Source organism: Mobula birostris, chromosome 29, assembly GCF_030028105.1.
Source record: "Mobula birostris isolate sMobBir1 chromosome 29, sMobBir1.hap1, whole genome shotgun sequence".
NCBI classification, from domain to species: Eukaryota; Metazoa; Chordata; class Chondrichthyes; order Myliobatiformes; family Myliobatidae; genus Mobula; species Mobula birostris.
This window is the reverse complement of record NC_092398.1, coordinates 37,495,081-37,517,417: the sequence shown is the minus strand read 5'-3', so window position 1 is coordinate 37,517,417 and position 22,337 is coordinate 37,495,081. Positions and strand designations below refer to the sequence as shown.

Here is a 22,337-nt window from a genome sequence, read left to right as displayed (position 1 = left end):
GGAACCAGACCCACTCATAGCCATCCTTGGAGCAACAAGCTTCCTATCTTCAGCCAATATGTATGAAAGAATGGCTGTATCATTTGGAATGGTGATTGCTAAGAAGTTAATCTTGCAAATGTGGAAAATGGACTCTGTGCCTACGTACAGACCCTGTGGCTGAGAGAACTGGCAAATACTTTACATTTGGAGAGACTGAGACTATGTAATGAGGACAGAGGGGACATCTTTGAAAGGATATGGGGCCCTGTATTGGACTTTCTCACGGGGTGAGGACTGAGGGTTTTTGGTGTGGTGCACCTCTGCCGTGTATGTTTACTTTTGCCTTTATATTTTTCTCACTTTTGCTGCTCAATATTTAATTAGATTATGTTATGGTTGTGTTTTTTGTGGATGTGCTGTATTTTTTTTGATTTTTTTAAAATAAAAATAATTTAAAAAGGATCAACCATGATTGAATGGTGGAGCGGACTGGATGGGCCAAATGGCCTAATTCTGCTCCTATGTCTTATGGTCTTAACAAGTCTCGGCACGCTAGACCAGCATAGGGAGACTAGTTTCGGCTGATGCTTTGCACCTTCAGAGGTTAGAATAAACTCTCTGATCTCCTCAACATGGATCAACAGGGACTTCTCAGGAGGGCTAAGGATGCCCATCGTCTCCCTCTGCACCCTCACTACACATAGAGCCTCCATCTTCTTCTCCTTGTGTTCTAGCAGATGGGACAACTTCAAACCTACGCTGCTCAGTGGGAATCTGACTCATACTTGTTGACTTCACCTTGGCATCAGCCCTGGAGCCCCCTGTGAATCAAACGAGAAACGTATGTAGTGATGTCCGCTGTTAAATTCCTGGAGCGAGTTTGGAACTACTGTTTGCCACAAATCCTGTCAGTGCTGCCCCAGCGTTCTGGGTCCCGAGAAGCAGAGAGACGTTGCAGATGGTGCAGACTCCCCTTAACCAGCTGGAATGAAGAGGAATCTTATGTGGCAGTAGGAAGGCACTCAGCACTCGACAGTACTTTTTGGCATGGTGCCAAAAATTCCAAAGCTGGACAAGATTCTGTTGGCCCCAGAGAACTCCAGGGACGTGAAAGGTCGAGACGTCTGAATCTCATCGACACCCACACTGAACGAGAAACATGACAACACAGGAGAGAGAGATGCTGCCCTGATGTTAGTAGGGGAACAACAGTGTTTCCTTTCCTGCTCTCAGAGTGAAACCATTTCCATGCCAGGAGCTTCACTCTGTGTCTGACCCCGGGAGTGTGTGATGGGCCGGTGTGGAGGGAGATTCACTCTCCGTCTGACCCCGGGAGTGTGTGATGGGACAGTGTGGAGGGAGATTCACTCTGTATCTGATCCTGGGAGTGTGTGATGGGACAGCGTGGAGGGAGATTCACTCTGTGTCTGACCCCGGGAGTGTGTGATGGGACAGTGTGGAGGGAGATTCACTCTGTATCTGATCCTGGGAGTGTGTGATGGGACAGTGTGGACGGAGCTTCACTCTGTGTCTGACCCCAGGAGTGTGTGATGGGCCAGTGTGGAGGGAGATTCACTCTGTGTCTGACCCCGGGAGTGTGTGATGGGACGGTGTGGAGGGAGTTTCACTCTGTGTCTGACCCCGGGAGTGTGTGATGGTACGGTGTGGAGGGAGCTTCACTCTGTGTCTGACCCCGGGAGTGTGTGATGGGACGGTGTGGAGGGAGCTTCACTCTGTGTCTGACCCCGGGAGTGTGTGATGGGACGGTGTGGAGGGAGCTTCACTCTGTGTCTGACCCCGGGAGTGTGTGATGGGACGGTGTGGAGGGAGATTCACTCTGTGTCTGACCCCGGGAGTGTGTGATGGGACAGTGTGGAGGGAGCTTCACTCTGTGTCTGACCCCAGGAGTGTGTGTGATGGGACGGTGTGGAGGGAGATTCACTGTGTGTCTGACCCCGGGAGTGTGTGATGGGACGGTGTGGAGGGAGATTCACTCTGTGTCTGACCCCGGGAGTGTGTGATGGGACGGTGTGGAGGAAGATTCATTCTGTGTCTGACCCCGGGAGTGTGTGATGGGACGGTGTGGAGGGAGCTTCACTCTGTGTCTGACCCCGGGAGTGTGTGATGGGACGGTGTGGAGGGAGCTTCACTCTGTGTCTGACCCTGGGAGTGTGTGATGGGACGGTGTGGATAGAGCAACACACAGAGAAAATGCTGGAGGAAATCAGCAAGCCAGGCAGCATCTATGGAAATGAATAAACATTTGACATTTCGGCTGCGATTCTTCTTCAGTATTGAAAAAAAAGATGAGAAGTTAGAGTAAGCAGGTGGTGGGGGTTGGAAGTACAAAGTTATAGGTGACAGGTGAAACTGGGAGGGGGGCTGACTTGTGAAAGAGATAAAGGACTGGAGAAGGGGGAGTCTGATAGGAGAGCACAGAAGACCATGGAAGAAAGAGGGGATAAGGAGGCAGGTAAGGAGATAAGAGGAAAACAAGAATATGGAATGCTGAAGGGGGTGGGGGGCAATTACCAGAAGTTTGAGAAATCGATGTTCATGCTATCAGGTTGGAGGCTACCAAAACGGAATATAAGGTGGAAGACCCCTGAGCTATCAGCTTCCCGGCTCTTTACTTCACCCCTCCCTCTCTCCCGATTTCACCTATCACCTACCATCTTGTACTTCTTCCTCCGCTCCCCCCACTTTGTTCTAACTTCTCATCTTTTTTTGCCATTGCTGATGAAGGGTCTCAGCCTGAAGCATCAACTGTGCACTCTTTTCCATTGTTACTGCCTGCCCTGCTGAGTTCCAGCGTTGTGTGTATGTTGCCTGGGTTTCCAGCATCTGCAGTGTAGTGGGAGCTTCACTCTGTCTGGCCCCCGGGTGTGTCTGATGGGACAGTACGGACGGACCTTTAACTACTGGTCAACTTTGATCTGTTTCTTCCTTCCGAACCAGCACACCGAATCATGCCCTGGACCTGGAGGCTGCTAGGAACACCAGTTCAATCCTTGAGGAGTTACAGACTCTGGGATCTCAGTTCATCGACGAGTTGGACAGTGGGGCCAACATCTCAGGTAGGCCTGCAGGCATTTGTCTCGGACTCGGAGTGGCTGCATTTGACCTGGTTGGGCGTGGGGCGTGCGTGTGAGTGTGTGTGTGTGTACGTGTGAATGTGTGTGTGTACTTGTTTATGTGTGTACGTGTGTGTGTGTGTGTGTGTGAGTGTGTGTGTGTGTGTGTGAGTGTGAGTGTGTGTGCGTGTGAGTGTGTGTGTGTACTTGTTTATGTGTGTGAGTGTGAGTGTGTGTGTGAGTGTGTGTGTGTACTTGTTTATGTGTGTACGTGTGTGTGTGTGTCTGTGTGAGTGTGTTTGTGTGTGAGAGTGTGTGTGTGTGTGAGAGAGAGTGTGTGTGTGAGTGTGTGAGTGTGTGTGTGTACTTGTTTATGTGTGTACGTGTGTGTGTGTGTGTTTGTGTGTGAGAGTGTGTGTGCGTGTGTGTGAGAGAGTGTGAGTGTGTGTGTGTGTGAGTGTGTGTGTGTACTTGTTTAAGTGTGTGAGTGTGTGTGTGTGTACGTGTGAGTGTGTGTGTGAGTGTGTGTGTGTACTTGTTTATGTGTGTACGTGTGTGTGTGTGTCTGTGTGAGTGTGTTTGTGTGTGAGAGTGTGTGTGTGTGTGAGAGAGAGTGTGTGTGTGAGTGTGTGTGTACTTGTTTATGTGTGTGAGTGTGTGTGTGTGTGTGTGTGAGTGTGTGTGTGTGTGAGAGAGTGTGTGTGTACACAAACTGTATAGGAGTGATACAGATCTGCAGGAGCCTCCCCTCTATGTGCCTACATCCAGGACATATTCAGGGAGCAATCTCTCAAAAAGGCAACCCCCCCCCCCCACCCAGGGCACCCTTCTCTTGTGACCATCAGGGAGGTGGTACAGGAGCCTGAAGGCCCACACTCAGTGATTCAGGAACAGCTTCTTCCCCTCCACCATCATATTTCAGAATGGACATTGAACCCATGAACACCAACTCCCTGCTGTATTGCCACGTACTGCTGTCGTACAACAGCAAATGTGACAGCATATGCTGGTGATATTAAAAATGATTCTAATCTGAAGGCAAAGGGGAAGAAGCTGTTCCTGAATTGTTGAGTGAATCCGCTACGTGAAGGAGAGAGAAAGAATGAGGCAGGACAGCAGAGTGAGGGAGGTGCAGGCGGGGGGTGGAGGGGAGAAGCGGGAGAAAGAGAGAGAAATAGAGAGAGGTGGGGAGACAGACAAAAAGGAGTCATAGACAGAGAGGCAGAGGGAGAGATGAAAAGGAGACAGCGAGACAGGCAAAGACAGAAAGGAGACACGGAGAGGGAGAGACAGAAAGGAGACACAGACAGAGAGACAGAATCAGAGACAGAAAGGAGACATGGAGAGAGGCAGAGGGAGAGACGAAAAGGAGACATAGAGATAGAAAGGAGATAGACAGAGAGGCAAAGAGAGAAGGCAATGGTATTGTACCAGGATCTTGGAAGGTAGGGGCAGTGGTGGTGAGCTGTGGTTACACAGGCCATTCACCCATCTCTCTCTCTCTCTGCCCCCTTTCCACCCTTCCAACAGCAGATGCCCGGATGGCCTCAGTCATCTCAGAGAACGAGGAGCTGCGGGAGAGGCAGTGAGTAGACGTGCATCTCTCCATCTTGTCAGAGGGAGGGCAATGGTCTGAGTGTTGGGATAGTCGGGCAGGGGTCAATCTCACATGAAAAAATCCATAATGTCTGTGCTGAATATAACTTCACAATGTCCATTTCCTTTTGTTCCCTGCACAATGGGAATTCTGACATGTCTATCCACGGCCTCCTCTACTGTAAAGATGAAGCCACACTCAGGTTGGAGGAACAACACCTTATATTCCGTCTGGGTAGCCTCCAACCTGATGACATGAACATCGACTTCTCTAACTTCCGCTAATGCCCCACCTCCCCCTCATACCCCATCCATTATTTGTTTTTATACACACATTCTTTCTCTCTCTCTCCTTTTTCTCCCTCTGTCCCTCTGACTATACCCCTTGCCCATCCTCTGGGTTCCCCCCCCCCCCCGCTTGTCTTTCTCCCCGGACCTCCTGTCCCATGATCCTCTCATATCCCTTTTGCCAATCACCTGTCCAGCTCTTGGCTCCATCCCTCCCCCTCCTGTCTTCTCCTATCATTTTGGATCTCCCCCTCCTCCTCCCACTTTCAAATCTCTTACTAGCTCTTCCTTCAACTGAAAGTCCTGACGAAGGGTCTCAGCCTGAAACGTTGACTGTACCTCTTCCTAGAGATGCTGCCTGGTCTGCTGCATTCACCAGCAACTTTGATGTGTGTTGCTCCAGCACTACCAAGCCTGTTTCTCGCTAACGCCAGATCCCTCACCGGGTTACTGGCTAGGCTAAAGGCTAACCTGTACAGACCAGTACTAGCAAGCCTGTTTCTCGCTAACGCCAGATCCCTCACCAATAAGATGGATGAGATCAGAGTGAGAACCATTCCTCACTGTGCAACTATCATCACGGAGACCTGGCTGAACCCAAACGTACCTGACGCTGTTATCGAGCTGGCCGGCTGCTCTGTTCACCGGGCCGACCGCACGAAGGACTCCGGGAAGAGCGGGGAGGAGGACTGTGTGTCTATGTAAACAATAATTGGTGCACAGCCGTGAACATTGTGGATAAACACTGCTGCACGGACTTGGAGCTCCTCGCGGTACGATGTAGACCGTTCTTTCTCCCGAGGGAGTTCACGACGATAACGATTACGGCTGTATACGTTCCCGCGCAAGCTGAAGCTAAGTCAGCAAACATGATAGCGCCAACAAACAGCTCATGGCTCACCCAGACAGTGTGATCATTGTAGCAGGGGACTTCAATCACACAGATCTTAAACTGGTCTTGCCCAAATTTTACAAAAATGTGAATTTCCCGACACAAGAAAATAACATACTAGTCCAAGTCGACACAAATATTCCAGGGGCATTCAAAGCAACCCCACCTGCACACCTAGGACAATCAGACCATATTTCCCTCACACTGACCCCAGTTTACAGACCACAGATCTGCAGAGTAAAACCACTACATATGTGGTTTGAGGAAGCCACCCCAATGCTCCAGGACTGTTTTGACAACACAGATTGGGACTTGTTTGCAAAGGGAGTGGACCTGGAGGATTATGCTGGTTCAGTCCTAGGATATATTAAATTTTGCACAGAAAATGTAATAACACAAAAGACAATTAAGGTGTTTCCCAATCAAAAGCCATGGATTCACAGTGATGTGAGGGAGCACGATGCAGCCTTCAGGTCAGGAGACAAACAAGCCCACAGTGAAGCACGGGGGAATCTCCACAGGGGCATCAGGGATGCAAAGCACAAATACAAACTGCACACTGAAAATCAGTTTGATAACAACAACCCCTGCAGTATGCGGAAAGGCATCGAGGCGCTGACAGACGACAAAACCAATAATCTGCTGCCAGATGACGCCGCACTGCCTGATGTCCTGAACGAGTTTTTTGCCCAGAGGGAGGAGGCTGCTCCACTCATCCACCCACCTGACGATGAGTCCACACGGGTCCTTAAGCAACATCAGGTGAGGTCCACCCTGAGGAAAGTGAATGCGAGTAAGGCAGCTGGCCCAGACGGAGTGCCCGGCCGGGTACTGAAAGCAGATGCCGACCAGTTTGCAGAGGTGTTTACAAGTATATTTAACCTCTCACTGCAACAAGCTGTTGTCCAACATGCCTTCAAACCTCCGCCATCATCCCAGTGCCCAACAAATCAGCTGTGAAGTGCCTGAACGACTATCGCCCTGTAACACTGACACCCACAGCCATGAAGTGCTTAGAGAGACTTGTGCTCTCACACATTAGGGCTATAATCCCACCTGATCTGGACAAACACCAGTTTGCCTACCAGGCAAACCGCTCCACAGAGGATGCAGTCACAACAGCCCTCCATACTGCTCTGACTCACTTAGAGGAACTGAACACTTACGTGAGGATGTTATTTGTGGACTTCAGTTCTGCATTTAACACAGTCATCCCCCATAAACCGGTCAGCAAACTGAACACTCTTGGCCTTGGTTCCCCCCGTGCTCACGGGTCATGGACTTTCTCACAGACCGACCGCAGCAAATCAGAATTGGTAAGCACACCTCCACCACCCTCATCTTAAAAATTGGCAGCCCGCAACGCTGTGTGCTGAGCCCTATGCTCTACACACTCTTCACACATGTACACCTCCAACTCCATAATTAAATTTGCAGACGATACCACAGTGGTTGGCCTGATCTCGGACGAGGATGAAACAGCCTACAGGCTTGAGGTGGATCATCTGATGGAGTGGTGTAAGGACAACGACCTGGTCCTTAACACTTCTAAAACAAAAGAGATGACCATCGACTTCAGGAGATCACAGGACAGGGTACACACCTGCCTCCATATACATGGAGAGGTAGTGGAAAGTGTGGAAAACCTAATATCCCTTGGAGTTATGTTGTCAAAACTGCTGACATGAACACCAACACCTCGCTGCTTGTAATGAAGGCACAACAAAGACTCTTCTTCCTCAGAAAGCTGAAACAGGCCAAACTCCCACAGAAGCTGCTGCTTAACTTCGACAGAAGCACAATTGACCAACAGCGCCACCGTGTGGTATGCCAGCTGCACAGCCGCTGAGCGACAAGACCTGCATCGCGTGGTGAAGGCGGCCCGGTGAATTGTCAGGATGGAGCTCCCAGGACGGGACACCATCTATCCCAGCAGACTCAGGAGGAAAGCAATCAGCATAACCAGAGACACCACACACCCTGACCACTCCCTGTCTGACCCGCTGCCATCCAGCAAAAGGTTCAGGACACTAAAAGCCAGAACAAATAGACTGAGGAACAGCTTCTATCCCAGAGCTGTGGCCTCCATCACACCACTCCCCCAGAACAATGACAGAAACTGTGAGCACACACAGGCACACACGAGCACTCAAATACTTGCACTAACAGCACTGTGTGCATTACTGTGAGACTCTGGTGTTGCTGCAAGTTATTTTCTGCTACTTTTTAATACTGTTTTTCTATTACTGCCTTGTTTTTATCTACCACTTTATTTAATTGCCTGACAGGAAGCCAAACAGAGTTTCTTGGTACCCATGTATAATGACAATGAAGATCATTCAATTCAATTCAATTCAGTTTATTCCTTGGAACGCAGAAAACTGCGAGGAGATTATGAGGGGTATAGACCGGATAAATGCAAGCAGACTTTTTCCACAGAGGTTGGGTGGGAGTATAACCAGCAGTCATAGATTAAGGGTGAAAGGTCAGGTAGTTTAGGGGAACATGAGGGGAAACTTCTTCACTCAAAGGGTGGTGAGAACGTGGAACGAGGTCCCAGAACAAGTGGTGCTCAATGTCAACGTTTAAGAGAATTTGGATAGGTACATGGATGGGAGGGCTGTGGAGAGCTGAGGTCCGGGTGCAGGTCAATGAGACGAAACAGATTAAATGGTTCAGCACAGACTAGAGGGGCCAAAGGGCCTGTATCTATGCTGTACTTCGCAATGACTTCATGCTCTTCTCACAACCGCTCTTCCCCCTCGTCACCTGCAGGATGGTTCTGGAGGGTGCACGCCGCTCGTTGCTGGCCCGGGTGGAGGAATTAGTTCGCGCACGCACTGAACTCCGCGAGAAGGTGCGGAGGCTGCAGGAAAGCAGCACTGCCCAAGAGCTGCACGTCAGCCAGCTGGGGGCAGCACTGAGCAGGTGGGTGAGGGAGGGGCCTGGTCTGGGGAGGGTGGGGCCTGGGGCCTGTGTTGGGCAGTTTGGTACCGTACTATCCGCTGGGTGAGGGGCAGGACCAGGATGAGAGGGGACATTGGGATTGGGGGGGAACTGGGGTGAGAGGGGATATTGAGATTGGGGGGTCAGGGTGAGAGGGGACATTGGGACTGGGGGGGCTGGGGTGAGAGGGGACATTGGGATGGGGGGGCCTGGGGTGAGAGGGGACATTGGGATGGGGGGCCCCTCGTGAGAGGGGACATTGGAATGGGGGGGCCCCTGGTGAGAGGGGACATTGTTTGGGACGGGGCCATGGGAGTAAGAGGCAGCGACTGAGATAAGGGATGAAGTCCAGTCCCCTAATGCGTGGGCGAGTGTTAATGGAAAGGAAGGGAAGGTTCTGGAGGGAGGGAGGGAGGGAGTGAGGAGAGAGGAGGGGTCTTGGAGGGTGGTGTAAATTGGAGTTGGTAGGGGAGGGGGAGGGAAAGGGGCTGACAGGAGCGGATTGAGTAGGAGAGGGTGAGGGGCTAAAGGAGGAGTGTTTGGGTCAGAGGGAGTGAGGGAAAGGTGGGAGACAAGTGAGGGGACGCTGATCATCTCTTCTGTCTCCAGGGCCGAGGCAATGAACAAGAGCCAAGGGCAAGAGGTGAATGTAGTTCCATCCGCTACCAGTACAAAACTCCCTCCGTACTATCTCCCCACCCCAACCCCAACCTATCTCCCCCCGCGCCCCACCCCCGACCTATCTCCCCCCCCGCTACTCACCCCCTTTCTACTCTCTCCCCCATTACCGCTCCCTCCTCCCACTCCATTACTATACCCCCCCCCACCCGTAGTCTCTGCCCTGGAGATTTTTCCTTTAGCTATTTGATCTCTCATTTAATCCACCCATCACCACAGGACCCCTCCCAAATGGGGCGCTTCACCCGGGCCGAGATGTCGCGCGTCCTCACCGAGCGTAACCTGTACAAGGAGCGTCTGATGGAACTTCAGGAGGCCCTTCACCGTAGTCAGCAACTCAGGTACCAAGTGTGAGCTCGGGGAAGTGAGCCTGGTTACGGTTACAGAGAAAGGGAAAGCAACAACAGAGTGCAGAATAAAGTGTTACAGTTACAGAGAAAGGGCACTGCAGGCAGACAATAAGCTGCAAGGGTCACGACGAGGTAGATTGTGAGGTCAAGAGTCCATCTTATCGTACTGGGGGACCGTTCAATAGTCTGATAACAGCGGGGTAGAAGCTGTCCTCGTACTGGGGGACCGTTCAATAGTCTGATAACAGCGGGGTAGAAGCTGTCCTCGTACTGGGGGACCGTTCAATAGTCTGATAACAGCGGGGTAGAAGCTGTCCTCGTACTGGGGGACCGTTCAATAGTCTGATAACAGCGGGGTAGAAGCTGTCCTCGTACTGGGGGACCGTTCAATAGTCTGATAACAGCAGGGTAGAAGCTGTCCTCGTACTGGGGGACCGTTCAATAGTCTGATAACAGCAGGGTAGAAGCTGTCCTCGTACTGGGGGACGTTCAATAGTCTGATAACAGCGGGGTAGAAGCTGCCCTCGTACTGGGGGACCGTTCAATAGTCTGATAACAGCGGGGTAGAAGCTGTCCTCGTACTGGGGGACTGTTCAATAGTCTGATAACAGCGGGGTAGAAGCTGTCCTCGAGCCTGGTGGGACGTGCTCTCAGGCTTTTGTATCTTCTGCCCGATGGGGGTGGGGGGGGGGGAGAGAGAGAATGTCCGGTGTAGGTGGGGTATTTGATCACACTGTCTGTTTTACTGAGACAGTGGGAAGTGTAGACAGAGTCCATGGAGGGGAGGCTGGTTTCCATGATGTGCTGAGCTGTGTCCACAACTCTCTGCGGTTTCCTGCGGTCCCGGGCGGAGCAGTTGCCGTACCGAGCCGTGCTGCATCCGGATCAGATGCTTTCTGTGGTGCACCGGTGAAAATTAGTGAGGGTCGACGGGGACATGCTGAGGAAGTAGAGGTGTTGGTGGGCTTTCCTGGCCGGGAAGTCTACATGGTTGGGCAGGACAGGCTGTTGGAGCTGTCCACACTGAGGAACCTGAAGAACAAGTAGAGGTGTTGGTGAGCTTTCCTGGCCATGAAGTCTTTGTGACCATCATCATCATTGTGTGCCACGACGTATGACGTGTTGTTCTTGGCAATTTTTTCTACAGAAGTGGTTTGCCATTGCCTCTTTCAGGAGAGTGTCTTCACAAGACAGGTGACCCTTCCCTAGCCATTATCAATACCCTTCAGAGATTGTCTGCCTGGCGTCAGTGGTCACATAACCAAGACATGCACCAGCTGCTGGTACGACCATCCACATGTCTTCATGTGACCCTGACGGGGAGGCTAAGCAGGTGCTACGGCTTGCCCGAGGGTGACCTGCAGGCTAGTGGAAGAAAGGAGCGCCTTGCACCTCCTTTGGTGGAGACATATCTCCACCTCGCCACACAACCAGGACAGGCTGTTGGTGATGTTCACACAGAGGAACCTGGAGCTCAGTATCACTGATGTAGGGAGGAGTGTGTGTACTGCTCCCCTTCCCGAGCTCATAACCAGCTCTTTTGTTTGGAAAATGGGATTCAGAGGCAGAGGGTCACCACAGTGAGGGCTTGATGAATGGACAAGAGAGTGCAGTGTGAACACCAAGGTCAAGTGAGGAGGGATAAATGAGGACTGAGAAGACTCAGCTTAAAGCATCGGCTGCTTATTCCTCTCCATAGACGCTGCCTCGCTTGTTCACTTCATTTTGTGTGTGGTGTTGATCTGCATTTCCAAAATCTCATGTGTTAGATGACAGGGCAACAATCCTGAATTCTTGCCCCCACCTCACCCATCTCTCTCCATCGTCCATCCACAGGGTGATGCGGGAGCAACAAGCCCAGAGTCCGTCGGGAAGGTCCACGCTCTGGGATCGGTGAGTAACAGACTGGGTTTCTGACACCTCCCAACCCCCACACCAATCCTCGGTAAGGGACTGACCCAGGGGTAGGGAGAGGGGATCTGTGCACAGTGCTCCCGGGGTGGATCTGACCCAGGGATAGGGAGACGGGAACTGTGCACGGTGCTCCCAGAGTGGGTCTGACCCAGGGATACGGAGACGGGAACTGTGCAATGTGCTCCCAGGGTGGGTCTGACCCAGGGATAGGGAGACGGGAACTATGCACGTTGCTCCCAGTGTGGAACTGACCCAGGGATAGGGAGACGGGAACTGTGCATGGTGCTCCCAGTGTGGGTCTGACCCAGGGATAGGGAGATGGGAACTGTGCACGGTGCTCCCGATGTGGGTCTGAGCCAGGGGTTATGGAGATTGGAACTGTGCATGGTACTCCTGGTGTGGGTCTGACCCAGGGATACGGAGATGGGAACTGTGCACGGTGCTCCCAGTGTGGGCCTGGCCCGGGGTTACAGAGAGGGGAACTGTGCAGGGAATGACTCCTGTCTTTACCTTTTCCACAGGTTTCACCGTCTGCTGGGACTGTCCCAGAAACAGGATGACCTTCCCTTGGAACCTGCAAGACACGCACTGGTGCTGCCAGGCTTGGAACTGGTCCCCCGTCAAAGGAGGGGGAGAACACTGGGTGTGGAGTTGATCGAGTGAGTCTCTCTCTGCCTCAGCCTGTTCACTCAGACTATGCTGGGAAACTGGACACAAAAAAAAAAATTGAAAAACTGAGAAACTGGAAAATTTCTCTCTCTCTCTCTCTCTCTCTCTCCCCCCTCCCCCCTCCCCTCTCCACTACCCTCTCTCTTTCCCCCCCCCCCCACTCCCCACCAGCCCTCTCTCAGACCCCCACAGGGACCGGCAGAGGGAGAGCTGGCATCACACCAGGTCCTACATCTGGGAGCACCATGGACGAGCTCAGATCCAGGGTTGGAGTCTTCCCGTGCAGGTCAGTACCGAGGTGGGGTCAGGTGGGTTACTGAGATTGGTCCATGGCATAAGCAAAGGTCAGAACCCCCCGCTCTACCTTTGGTAGCGTTTAGACCTGGCTGTCACAGACCGCAACAGCAAGAGCTGCTGCAGAGCAACACACACAAAGTGCTGAAGAAGCTGCTGATGAAGGGTCTCTGCCTGAAACGTTGAGTTCAAGTTCCAGTTGAACTGTGCGCATGAATATAGCCAAACAAAGCAGAGTTGTTCCGGCGCCAAGGTGTAAAACGCATTCCCAACAGCACACAGCTTGTATCGTTACAATAGCAGAAAACGTAGTCGCAAAACATGTATAGCCCAAGCTCCTGAGTGGCATGGCCTGTAGTTGTCAGCACTGAGCTTGTCTTCCAGGAGCGAACACTGGAGGGCAGCACCAACCCAGTGCTCCTGTGGAGCCCTCTGCTCTCTCCCTCACCACCTCTCATCGACTCGTTATTCCACTCCACTCTGTCGATACTGGCTGACTTGTTTGCGTGTGTTGTGGCAGACTAGATGGGCCAAACATGCTCCCTATGCTCTCTACCGCTATCCAAGTGCCTTTTAAATGCTGTTATTGCCCCCGCGTCAACCATTTCATCTGGCAGATCATTCCATATTCAGGCCAAAAAGTTCCCCTCGGATCCCTATTGAATCTCTTTCCCCCTCTCACCTTAAACCTGTGCCATGGTCCATGAATTTAATATTTCAGTAATAGTATGGAACATAGGAGCAGAATTAGGCCATTCAGCCCATGGAGACTACTCCACCATTCCATCATGGCTCATCCCCAATCCCACTCAACCCCATACACCTGCCTTCTCACCATATCCTCTGATGCTCTGACCGATCAGCTTCCATCTTAAACATACACAAGGACTTGGCCTCCACCGCAGTCTGTGACAGAGCGTTCCACCGATTCACCACTCTGGCTAAAAAAAATTCTTCCTTACCTCTGTTCTAAAAGGTCACCCCTCAATTTTGAGTCTGTGCCCTCTAGTTCTGGAGTAATATTGTAACTATATTGTTTGATTAAGCGTTCTTGTTTGGTTAAATAATTAATTACGGGTAATACATAAAAGTAAGTGAATTGCATACATCGTACCACATCGTACATATGTGCCTTGCTTAAAGTAAAAACAAAGTTAGCACATTCTGGACTCCCAACTTTCTCTTGGAATTAGTTTTATGTTTCAGAGTTGTAAATATAACACTCTGGTTCTTGATTGCCCAACCCTGGGGAAAAAGACTGCTCATTCACTCTATCTGTGTCCCTCAGGGTTAGAAAGGATGTATTGAAACTGGAGATGATTAACAGCCCATGGTATTATAAGAAAGATTCTAGCATGGATAAAGCAGTGGCTGGTCGGCAGGAGTCAAACAGTGGGAAGAAAGGGAGCCTTTACAGCATTCTTAAGTAGGAAGGTGAACAGCCAGAAGTCGTGATCCATGTAGGTACCAATGACATGGCTAGGATGAGTGATGAGGTTCTGCACAGGGAGTTAGGTGCTAAGTTAAAGGGGAGGGCCTCGAGTTGTGATCTCAGGATTGCTACCTGTGACACATGCTAGTGAGGCCACTTTCAAAGCCAAGATTGGACTCATAAGCCACTTGAGAGCCCATAAGTAGATCAACAGAACGAAGACCATCGTCCTCGATCTCGAGGGATAGCCACGACGACCAGGCCAGAACTGGGAAGATAATACAGTTTAATACATGGCTAAAGAGTTGATGTAGGAGGGAGAACGTAAGGTTTCTGGATCATTGGGCTCTCTTCCAGGGAAGGTGGGACGTGCACAGAGGGGATGACTTGCACCTGAACCAGTGAAGTGAATTGACTATTACTTACATCCTCCATATACATAAGGAGTAAAAATCTTTATGCTACGTCTCTATCTAAATGTGCAATGTGCAATTTATAGTAATTTATAATAAATAGTATGTACAACAGAACAGCCAATATAACAGAAATACAGTTGTATCAGCATGAATTAATCAGTCTGAGGGCCTGGTGGAAGAAGCTGTCCCGGAGCCTGTTGCTCCTGGCTTTTATGCTGCAGTACCATTTCCTGGTTGGTAGCAGCTGGAACGGTTTGTGGTTGAGGTGACTCGGGTCTCCAATGATCCTTCGTGCCCTTGTTGCAGATGTCTTTGTAAATGTCCTGAATAGTGGGAAATTCACATCTACAGATGCGCTGGGCTGTCCGCACCACTCTCTGCAGAGTCCTGCGATTGAGGGAAGTACAGTTCCCATACCAGGCAGTGATACAGCCAGTCAGGGTGCTCTCAGTTGTGCCCCTGTAGAAAGTTCTTAGAATTTGGGGGGCCACACCAAACTTCTTCAGTCGTCTGAGATGAAAGAGCCCTGTTGTGCTTTTTTCACCACACAGCCGGTATGTACAGACCACGTGAGGTCCTCGGTGATGTTTATGCCGAGGAACTTAAAGTTGTTCACTGTCTCAACCCCAGATCCATTGATGTCAATAGGGGCTAGCCTGTCTCTATTCCTCCTGTCGTCCACAACCAGCTCCTTTGTTTTACCGACATTGACGGAGAGGGTGATGAGTTCAGGGTTTCACCGTGCGTTTCAAAGTATGTTTCACTGCATTCATGCATTTCGACGTACGTTTCACCGTGAGTTTTGACATACATTTCGCCATGAGTTTCGACGTGTGTTTCACTGCGTTTTGACGTACATTTCAGTGGGTTTCGACATACATTTCACTGTGCATTTTGACATGCGTTTCACTGCGCCCTGAACTCACGAGTTCAGGGTTTTGATGTGCGTTTCGACGTATGTTTTACTGAGCATTTCGATTTGCGTTTCGCTGTGAGTTTTGATGTGCATTTCGGTATACATTTTACTGAGCGTTTTGATGTGCGTTTCGACGTACATTTCGCTGTGAGTTTCGATGTGCATTTCACTGCATACTTCAATGTGTGTTTCGACGTACATTTCGCTGTGAGTTTTGACGTATGTTTCACTGCTTTTCAATGTGTGTTTCACTGCGCATTTTGACATATGTTCCACTACGTGTTTCGGCTGGCATTTCACTGTGCATTTCGACATATTTCACTGCATTTCGATGTACATTTTTTCACTGAGTTTCAACGTGAGTTTCACTGCGTTTTGACATACTTTTCATTGTGCATTTTGATGTGCATTTCACTGTGTGTTTTGACATACGTTTCAGTGGGTTTCGATGTACGTTTCGCTGCGTGTTTCAACATGCGTTTCACCGTGCCTTTCGACGTATGTTTCGCCATGAGTTTCGACATGCATTTCACTGCGCGTTTTGACATTCCTTTCACTGCCCATTTCTCTGCGCGTTTCAACATGCATTTCACTGTGTTTCACTGAGTTTCAACATGCGTTTCCCTGTGCGTTTCGACGTACATTTCACTGCGTGTTTTGACGTGCGTTTCACTGTGTGTTTCACTGCGCGTTTCAATGTGCGTTTCACTGAGTTTTGACGTGCGTTTCACTGAGCTTTGACGTGCGTTTCACTGTGTGTTTCACTGCGCGTTTCAATGTGTGTTTCACTGAGTTTTGACGTACGTTTCACTGTGCATTTCACTGAGTTTTGACTTGCGTTTCACTGCGCGTTTCAATGTGCGTTTCACTGAGTTTTGACGTACGTTTCACTGTGTGTTTCACTGAGTTTTGACGTACGTTTCACTGAGTTTTGACTTGCGTTTCACTGTGTGTTTCAGTGCGCGTTTCAATGTGCGTTTCACTGAGTTTTGACGTGCGTTTCACTGTGTTTCACTGCGCGTTTCAATGTGCGTTTCACTGAGTTTTGACGTGCGTTTCACTGAGTTTTGACGTGCATTTCACTGAGTTTTGACGTGCGTTTCACTGAGTTTTGACGTGCATTTCACTGAGTTTTGACTTGCGTTTCACTGCGCGTTTCAATGTGCGTTTCACTGAGTTTTGACGTACGTTTCACTGTGTGTTTCACTGAGTTTTGACGTACGTTTCACTGAGTTTTGACTTGCGTTTCACTGTGTGTTTCACTGCGCGTTTCAATGTGCGTTTCACTGAGTTTTGACGTGCGTTTCACTGTGTTTCACTGCGCGTTTCAATGTGCGTTTCACTGAGTTTTGACGTGCGTTTCACTGAGTTTTGACGTGTGTTTCACTGCGCGTTTCACTGCGTGTTTCAATGTGCGTTTCACTGAGTTTTGACGTGCGTTTCACTGTGTTTCACTGCGCGTTTCAATGTGCGTTTCACTGAGTTTTGACGTGCGTTTCACTGTGTTTCACTGCGCGTTTCAATGTGTGTTTCACTGAGTTTTGACGTGCGTTTCACTGTGTTTCACTGCGCGTTTCAATGTGCGTTTCACTGAGTTTTGACGTGCGTTTCACTGAGTTTTGACGTGCGTTTCACTGTGTTTCACTGCGCGTTTCAATGTGCGTTTCACTGAGTTTTGACGTGCGTTTCACTGCGCGTTTCACTGTGTGTTTCACTGCGCGTTTCACTGCGTGTTTCAATGTGCGTTTCACTGAGTTTTGACGTGCGTTTCACTGTGTTTCACTGCGCGTTTCAATGTGCGTTTCACTGAGTTTTGACGTGCGTTTCACTGTGTTTCACTGCGCGTTTCAATGTGTGTTTCACTGAGTTTTGACGTGCGTTTCACTGTGTGTTTCACTGCGCGTTTCAATGTGCGTTTCACTGAGTTTTGACGTGCGTTTCACTGAGTTTTGACGTGCGTTTCACTGTGTTTCACTGCGCGTTTCAATGTGCGTTTCACTGAGTTTTGACGTGCGTTTCACTGAGTTTTGACGTGCGTTTCACTGTGTGTTTCACTGCGCGTTTCACTGTGTGTTTCACTGAGTTTTGACGTACGTTTCACTGAGTTTTGACGTGCGTTTCACTGTGTGTTTCACTGCGTGTTTCACTGCGTGTTTCAATGTGCGTTTCACTGAGTTTTGACGTGCGTTTCACTGTTTCACTGCGCGTTTCAATGTGTGTTTCACTGAGTTTTGACGTGCGTTTCACTGTGTGTTTCACTGCGCGTTTCAATGTGCGTTTCACTGAGTTTTGACGTACGTTTCACTGCGCGTTTCAACATTCATTTCCGTTTTACTTTTTGCTGTGTGTTTCGATGTACGTTTCACTGCATTTCGTTGCCCTCCCTCTTGCACCTCCCACTCTCTGTCATGCCACTGTGCCTCCCTCTCCCCCTCACCGTCACACCCTCCCCCCACATCCACCATAACCCTCGATACTCTGTTGCAGGATATCATAGACGGTCGCCAGGCTGCTGGTCTGCGGACCCCAATTGGCCCGTCCCCATCTCTGATCCACGTCCGTCTGCTTGACCAGAGGAATCCTGGCTTCAAGGTGGGTGTCCTGGAGAGACAGGGGATTTCACTCCACACTCAATTCTGTGTGTGTGTGTGTGTGTCCGTGTGCGTGCACCTGATTTACCTGTCCTCTGACTGACCATTTATTTATTCCACCTTCCTCCCCCACACTCTCTCCCTCTGTCCCCACCCTAACCCTAACCTCTCCACCCAAACCCCCTCTACCCAACCTTCCCCTACCCAACACTCCTGCCCCTCCCACTCTACCCCCTCTCCCTGCACCCCTTCATTGCACCCCCTCTGTCCACCCTCTACTCCCTTCTGCCCCTCCTCCCAACAACCACCCCCTCTAAAAACCCCCTCTCTCAACACCTGCCACCCCCTCTCTTGCCCCCTTTTTCATGCCCCCCTCTCTATTGCCCCCACCTCTCTCCCCCCTCTCTTGCCCAACCCCCCTCTCTCCCCCACTCTCTCTCCTCCCTCGCCACCACCTCTCCCCCTCCCCTCTCTCTCGCCCAACCTCCTCTCGCTCCCCTCTCTCTCGCCCCCTTCTCTCTCGCCCCCCTCTCTCACCCCCCCTCGCCACCACCTCTCCCCCTCCCCCTCTCTCTCGCCCAACCTCCTCTCGTCCCCTCTCTCGCCCCCCTCTCTCACCCCCCCTCGCCACCACCTCTCCCCCTCCCCCTCTCTCTCGCCCAACCTCCTCTCGCCCCCTCTCTCTCGCCCCCCTCTCTCACCCCCCTCTCTCTCGCTCCCTCTCTCACCCCCCCTCTCGCCCAACCTCCCTCTCTCCCCCACTCTCTTGCCCCCCCACCCATTTCCCTCCCTCCCCACAGCTCTCCTGTGCCACGCCTGTCCGTCTGGTTGGACCACTGCTGGAGAGGAGAGGGCGAGCATCACTTGTTGAGTCAGCGGAGTCACGGCCCAAGGTGAGAGTGTGTGTGTGTGTGTGTGTCTGTCTGTCTGTCTGTCTGTGTGTCTGTCTGTCTGTGTGTCTGTCTGTCTGTCTGTGTGAGAGTGTGTGTGTGTCTGTCTGTGTGTGTGTGTGTCTGTGTGAGTGTGTGTGTGTGTGTCTGTCTGTGTGACTGTGTGTGTGTGTGTCTGTCTGTCTGTGTGAGTGTGTGTGTCTGTCTGTCTGTGTGAGAGTGTGTGTGTCTGTGTGAGTGTGTGTCTGTCTGTGTGAGTGTGTGTGTGTGTGTCTGTCTGTCTGTGTGAGTGTGTGTGTGTCTGTCTGTCTGTGTGAGTGTGTGTGTGACTGTGTGTGTGTGTCTGTCTGTGTGAGTGTGTGTGTGTGTGTCTGTCTGTCTGTCTGTGTGAGTGTGTGTGTGTGTGTCTGTCTGTCTGTGTGAGTGTGTGTGTGTGTCTGTCTGTGTGAGTGTGTGTGTGTGTGTCTGTCTGTGTGAGTGTGTGTGTGTGTGTGTCTGTCTGTGTGAGTGTGTGTGTGTCTGTCTGTCTGTGTGAGTGTGTGTGTGTGTGTGTCTGTCTGTCTGTCTGTGTGAGTGTGTGTGTGTGTGTGTCTGTCTGTGTGAGTGTGTGTGTGTGTGTGTGTCTGTCTGTGTGAGTGTGTGTGTGACTGTGTGTGTGTGTGTGTCTGTCTGTGTGAGTGTGTGTGTCTGTCTGTCTGTGTGTGTGTGTCTGTCTGTGTGTCTGTCTGTCTGTGTGAGTGTGTGTGTGACTGTGTGTGTGTGTCTGTCTGTGTGAGTGTGTGTGTGTGTGTGTGTGTGTGTCTGTCTGTGTGAGTGTGTGTGTGTGTGTCTGTCTGTCTGTGTGAGTGTGTGTGTGACTGTGTGTGTGTGTCTGTGTGAGTGTGTGTGTGTCTGTCTGTCTGTCTGTGTGAGTGTGTTTGTCTGTCTGTGTGAGTGTGTGTCTGTCTGTGTGAGTGTGTGTGTGTCTGTCTGTCTGTCTGTGTGAGTGTGTGTGTGTGTGTCTGTCTGTGTGAGTGTGTGTGTGTGTGTGTGTCTGTCTGTCTGTGTGAGTGTGTGTGTGTCTGTCTGTCTGTGTGAGTGTGTGTGTGTGTCTGTCTGTCTGTGTGAGTGTGTGTGTGTGTGTCTGTCTGTCTGTCTGTGTGAGTGTGTGTCTGTCTGTCTGTGTGAGTGTGTGTGTGACTGTGTGTGTGTGACTGTGTGTGTGTGTCTGTCTGTGTGAGTGTGTGTGTGTGTGTCTGTCTGTGTGAGTGTGTGTGTGTGTGTGTCTGTCTGTCTGTGTGAGTGTGTGTGTGACTGTGTGTGTGTGTCTGTCTGTCTGTGAGTGTGTGTGTGACTGTGTGTGTGTGTGTCTGTCTGTCTGTGTGTGTGTGTGACTGTGTGTGTGTGTCTGTCTGTCTGTGTGAGTGTGTGTGTGACTGTGTGTGTGTGTGTGTCTGTCTGTCTGTGTGAGTGTGTGTGTGACTGTGTGTGTGTGTGTCTGTCTGTCTGTGTGAGAGTGTGTGTGTGTCTGTCTGTGTGTGTTTGAGGGGGAAGCCGTGCCCTCACCCCATCCTGCTGCCTTCACCACCATCGCTGACCCCTGCCAGATGCTCACTCCTGGCTAACCACTCGAGCAGGCGTCTACATGGGAGCAGGAAGTGGGGTGGAGGGGTGCAGTTTGGTGGAGGAGAGAGGGATGGGTAGGAAGATAAGCAGTGGTGAGGGGAGTAGGGGGAGGGGAAGCATGGGAGTGTCCAAACGGTCAATTGGTCTGGGTTGTGACAGGAGATCCATGTCAGCAGAATAACTGTGTCTCTTCCCCCAACTCCCTTTCCCTCACCCCCTCCAGCTTGGTCCCCTCCCTGATTGCTCGCTGTGGATCTGCGCTGGGGGACCTGCAGGGGCCGAGGTGACCATTGTCGACCCACTGCGGGCCAACCGATCCCTGGCAGCCTTCTCCTTGCCCCACCACTGCCTCCTCTGCGTGGCCTGTATCCCAGGTAAGATCCCCGCCCCCTCTCGTCTGCTCCTGGGATCAATGTTGGGGGAAAACTCTGGCCAGCAGCCTTGAGGGGTCTTGTTCCTTGAGTTGTACACTTCTCTTTTAGAAAACATAGAAAAGCCTACAGCACAATACAGGCCCTTCGGCCCACAAAGTTGTGCCGAACATCTCCTTACCTGAGAAATTATCTAGGGTTACCCATAGCCCTCTATTTTTCTGAGCTCCATGTACCTGTCCAGGAGTCTCTTAAAAGACCCTATTGTATCCATCTCCACCACCATCGCTGGCAGCCCATTCCATGCACTCACCACTCTCCGTGTTAAAAAAAAACAACTTACCCCTGACATCTCCTCTGTACGTGCTTCCACGTGCCTTAAAACTGTGCCCCCTCATGCTAGCCATTCCAGCCCTGGGAAAAAGCCTCTGACTATCCACACCTCTCATCATCTTATACACCTCCATCAGGTCACCTCTCATCCTCCATCGCTCCAAGGAGAAAAGGCCGAGTTCACTCAACCTATTCTCATAAGACATGCTCCCCAAACCAGGCAACATCCTTGTAAATCTCCTCTGCACTCTTGCTATGGTTTCCACATCCTTCCTGTAGAGAGGTGACCAAAACTGAGCACAGTACTCCAAGTGGGGTCTGACAGGGTCCTATATAGCTGCAACATTACCTCTCGGCTCTTAAACTCAATCCCACGATTGATGAAGGTCAATGCACCGTATGCCTTCTTAACCACAGAGTCAACCTGCGCAGCAGCTTTGAGTGTCCTATGGACTCGGATCCCAAGATCCCTCTGATTCACAACACTGCCAAGAGTCTTACCATTGATACTATATTCTGCCATCATATTTGACCTACCAAAATGAGCCTCCTCACACTTATCTGGGTTGAAATCCATCTGCCACTTCTCAGCCCAGTTTTGCATCCTATCAATCTCCCGCTGTAACCTCTGACAGCCCTCCACACTATCCACAACACCCCCAACCTTTGTGTCATCAGCAAATTTACTAACCCATCCCTCCACTTCCTCATCCAGGTCATTTATAAAAATCACGAAGGGTCCCAGAACAGATCCTTGAGACACACCACTAATCACTGACCTCCATGCAGAATATGACCCATCTACAACCACTCTTTGCCTTCTGTGGGCAAGCCAGTTCTGGATCCACAAAGCAATGTTCCCTTGGATCCCTGTAAGCCTTACTAGTTTCTCAATAAGCCTTACATGGGGTACCTAATCAAATGCCTTGCTGAAATCTGTATACACTACATCTATTGCTCTACCTTCATCAATGTATTTGTCACATCCTCAAAAAATTCAATCAGCCTCGTAAGGCACGACCTGCCTTTGACAAAGCCATGCTGACTACTCCTAATCATATTATGCCTCTCCAAATGTTCATAAATCCTGCCTCTCAGGA

The 22,337-nt window shown here is 50.8% G+C and overlaps 1 protein-coding gene across 1 annotated transcript in view; it reads left to right on the top strand.

Moving 5' to 3' along the window:
* The window catches only part of LOC140190190 (C-Jun-amino-terminal kinase-interacting protein 4-like), a 54,493-nt gene that overhangs the window by 9,407 nt on the left and 22,749 nt on the right, over positions 1-22,337 (top strand). Inside the window, exons 2-12 of the mRNA XM_072246705.1 lie at positions 2,941-3,059; positions 4,587-4,641; positions 8,608-8,760; positions 9,388-9,421; positions 9,676-9,797; positions 11,643-11,699; positions 12,242-12,379; positions 12,561-12,675; positions 17,935-18,039; positions 18,839-18,931; positions 20,757-20,907. Coding sequence (XP_072102806.1) covers positions 2,941-3,059; positions 4,587-4,641; positions 8,608-8,760; positions 9,388-9,421; positions 9,676-9,797; positions 11,643-11,699; positions 12,242-12,379; positions 12,561-12,675; positions 17,935-18,039; positions 18,839-18,931; positions 20,757-20,907 — 1,142 coding nt within the window. The remainder of the gene's footprint in view (positions 1-2,940; positions 3,060-4,586; positions 4,642-8,607; positions 8,761-9,387; positions 9,422-9,675; positions 9,798-11,642; positions 11,700-12,241; positions 12,380-12,560; positions 12,676-17,934; positions 18,040-18,838; positions 18,932-20,756; positions 20,908-22,337) is intronic.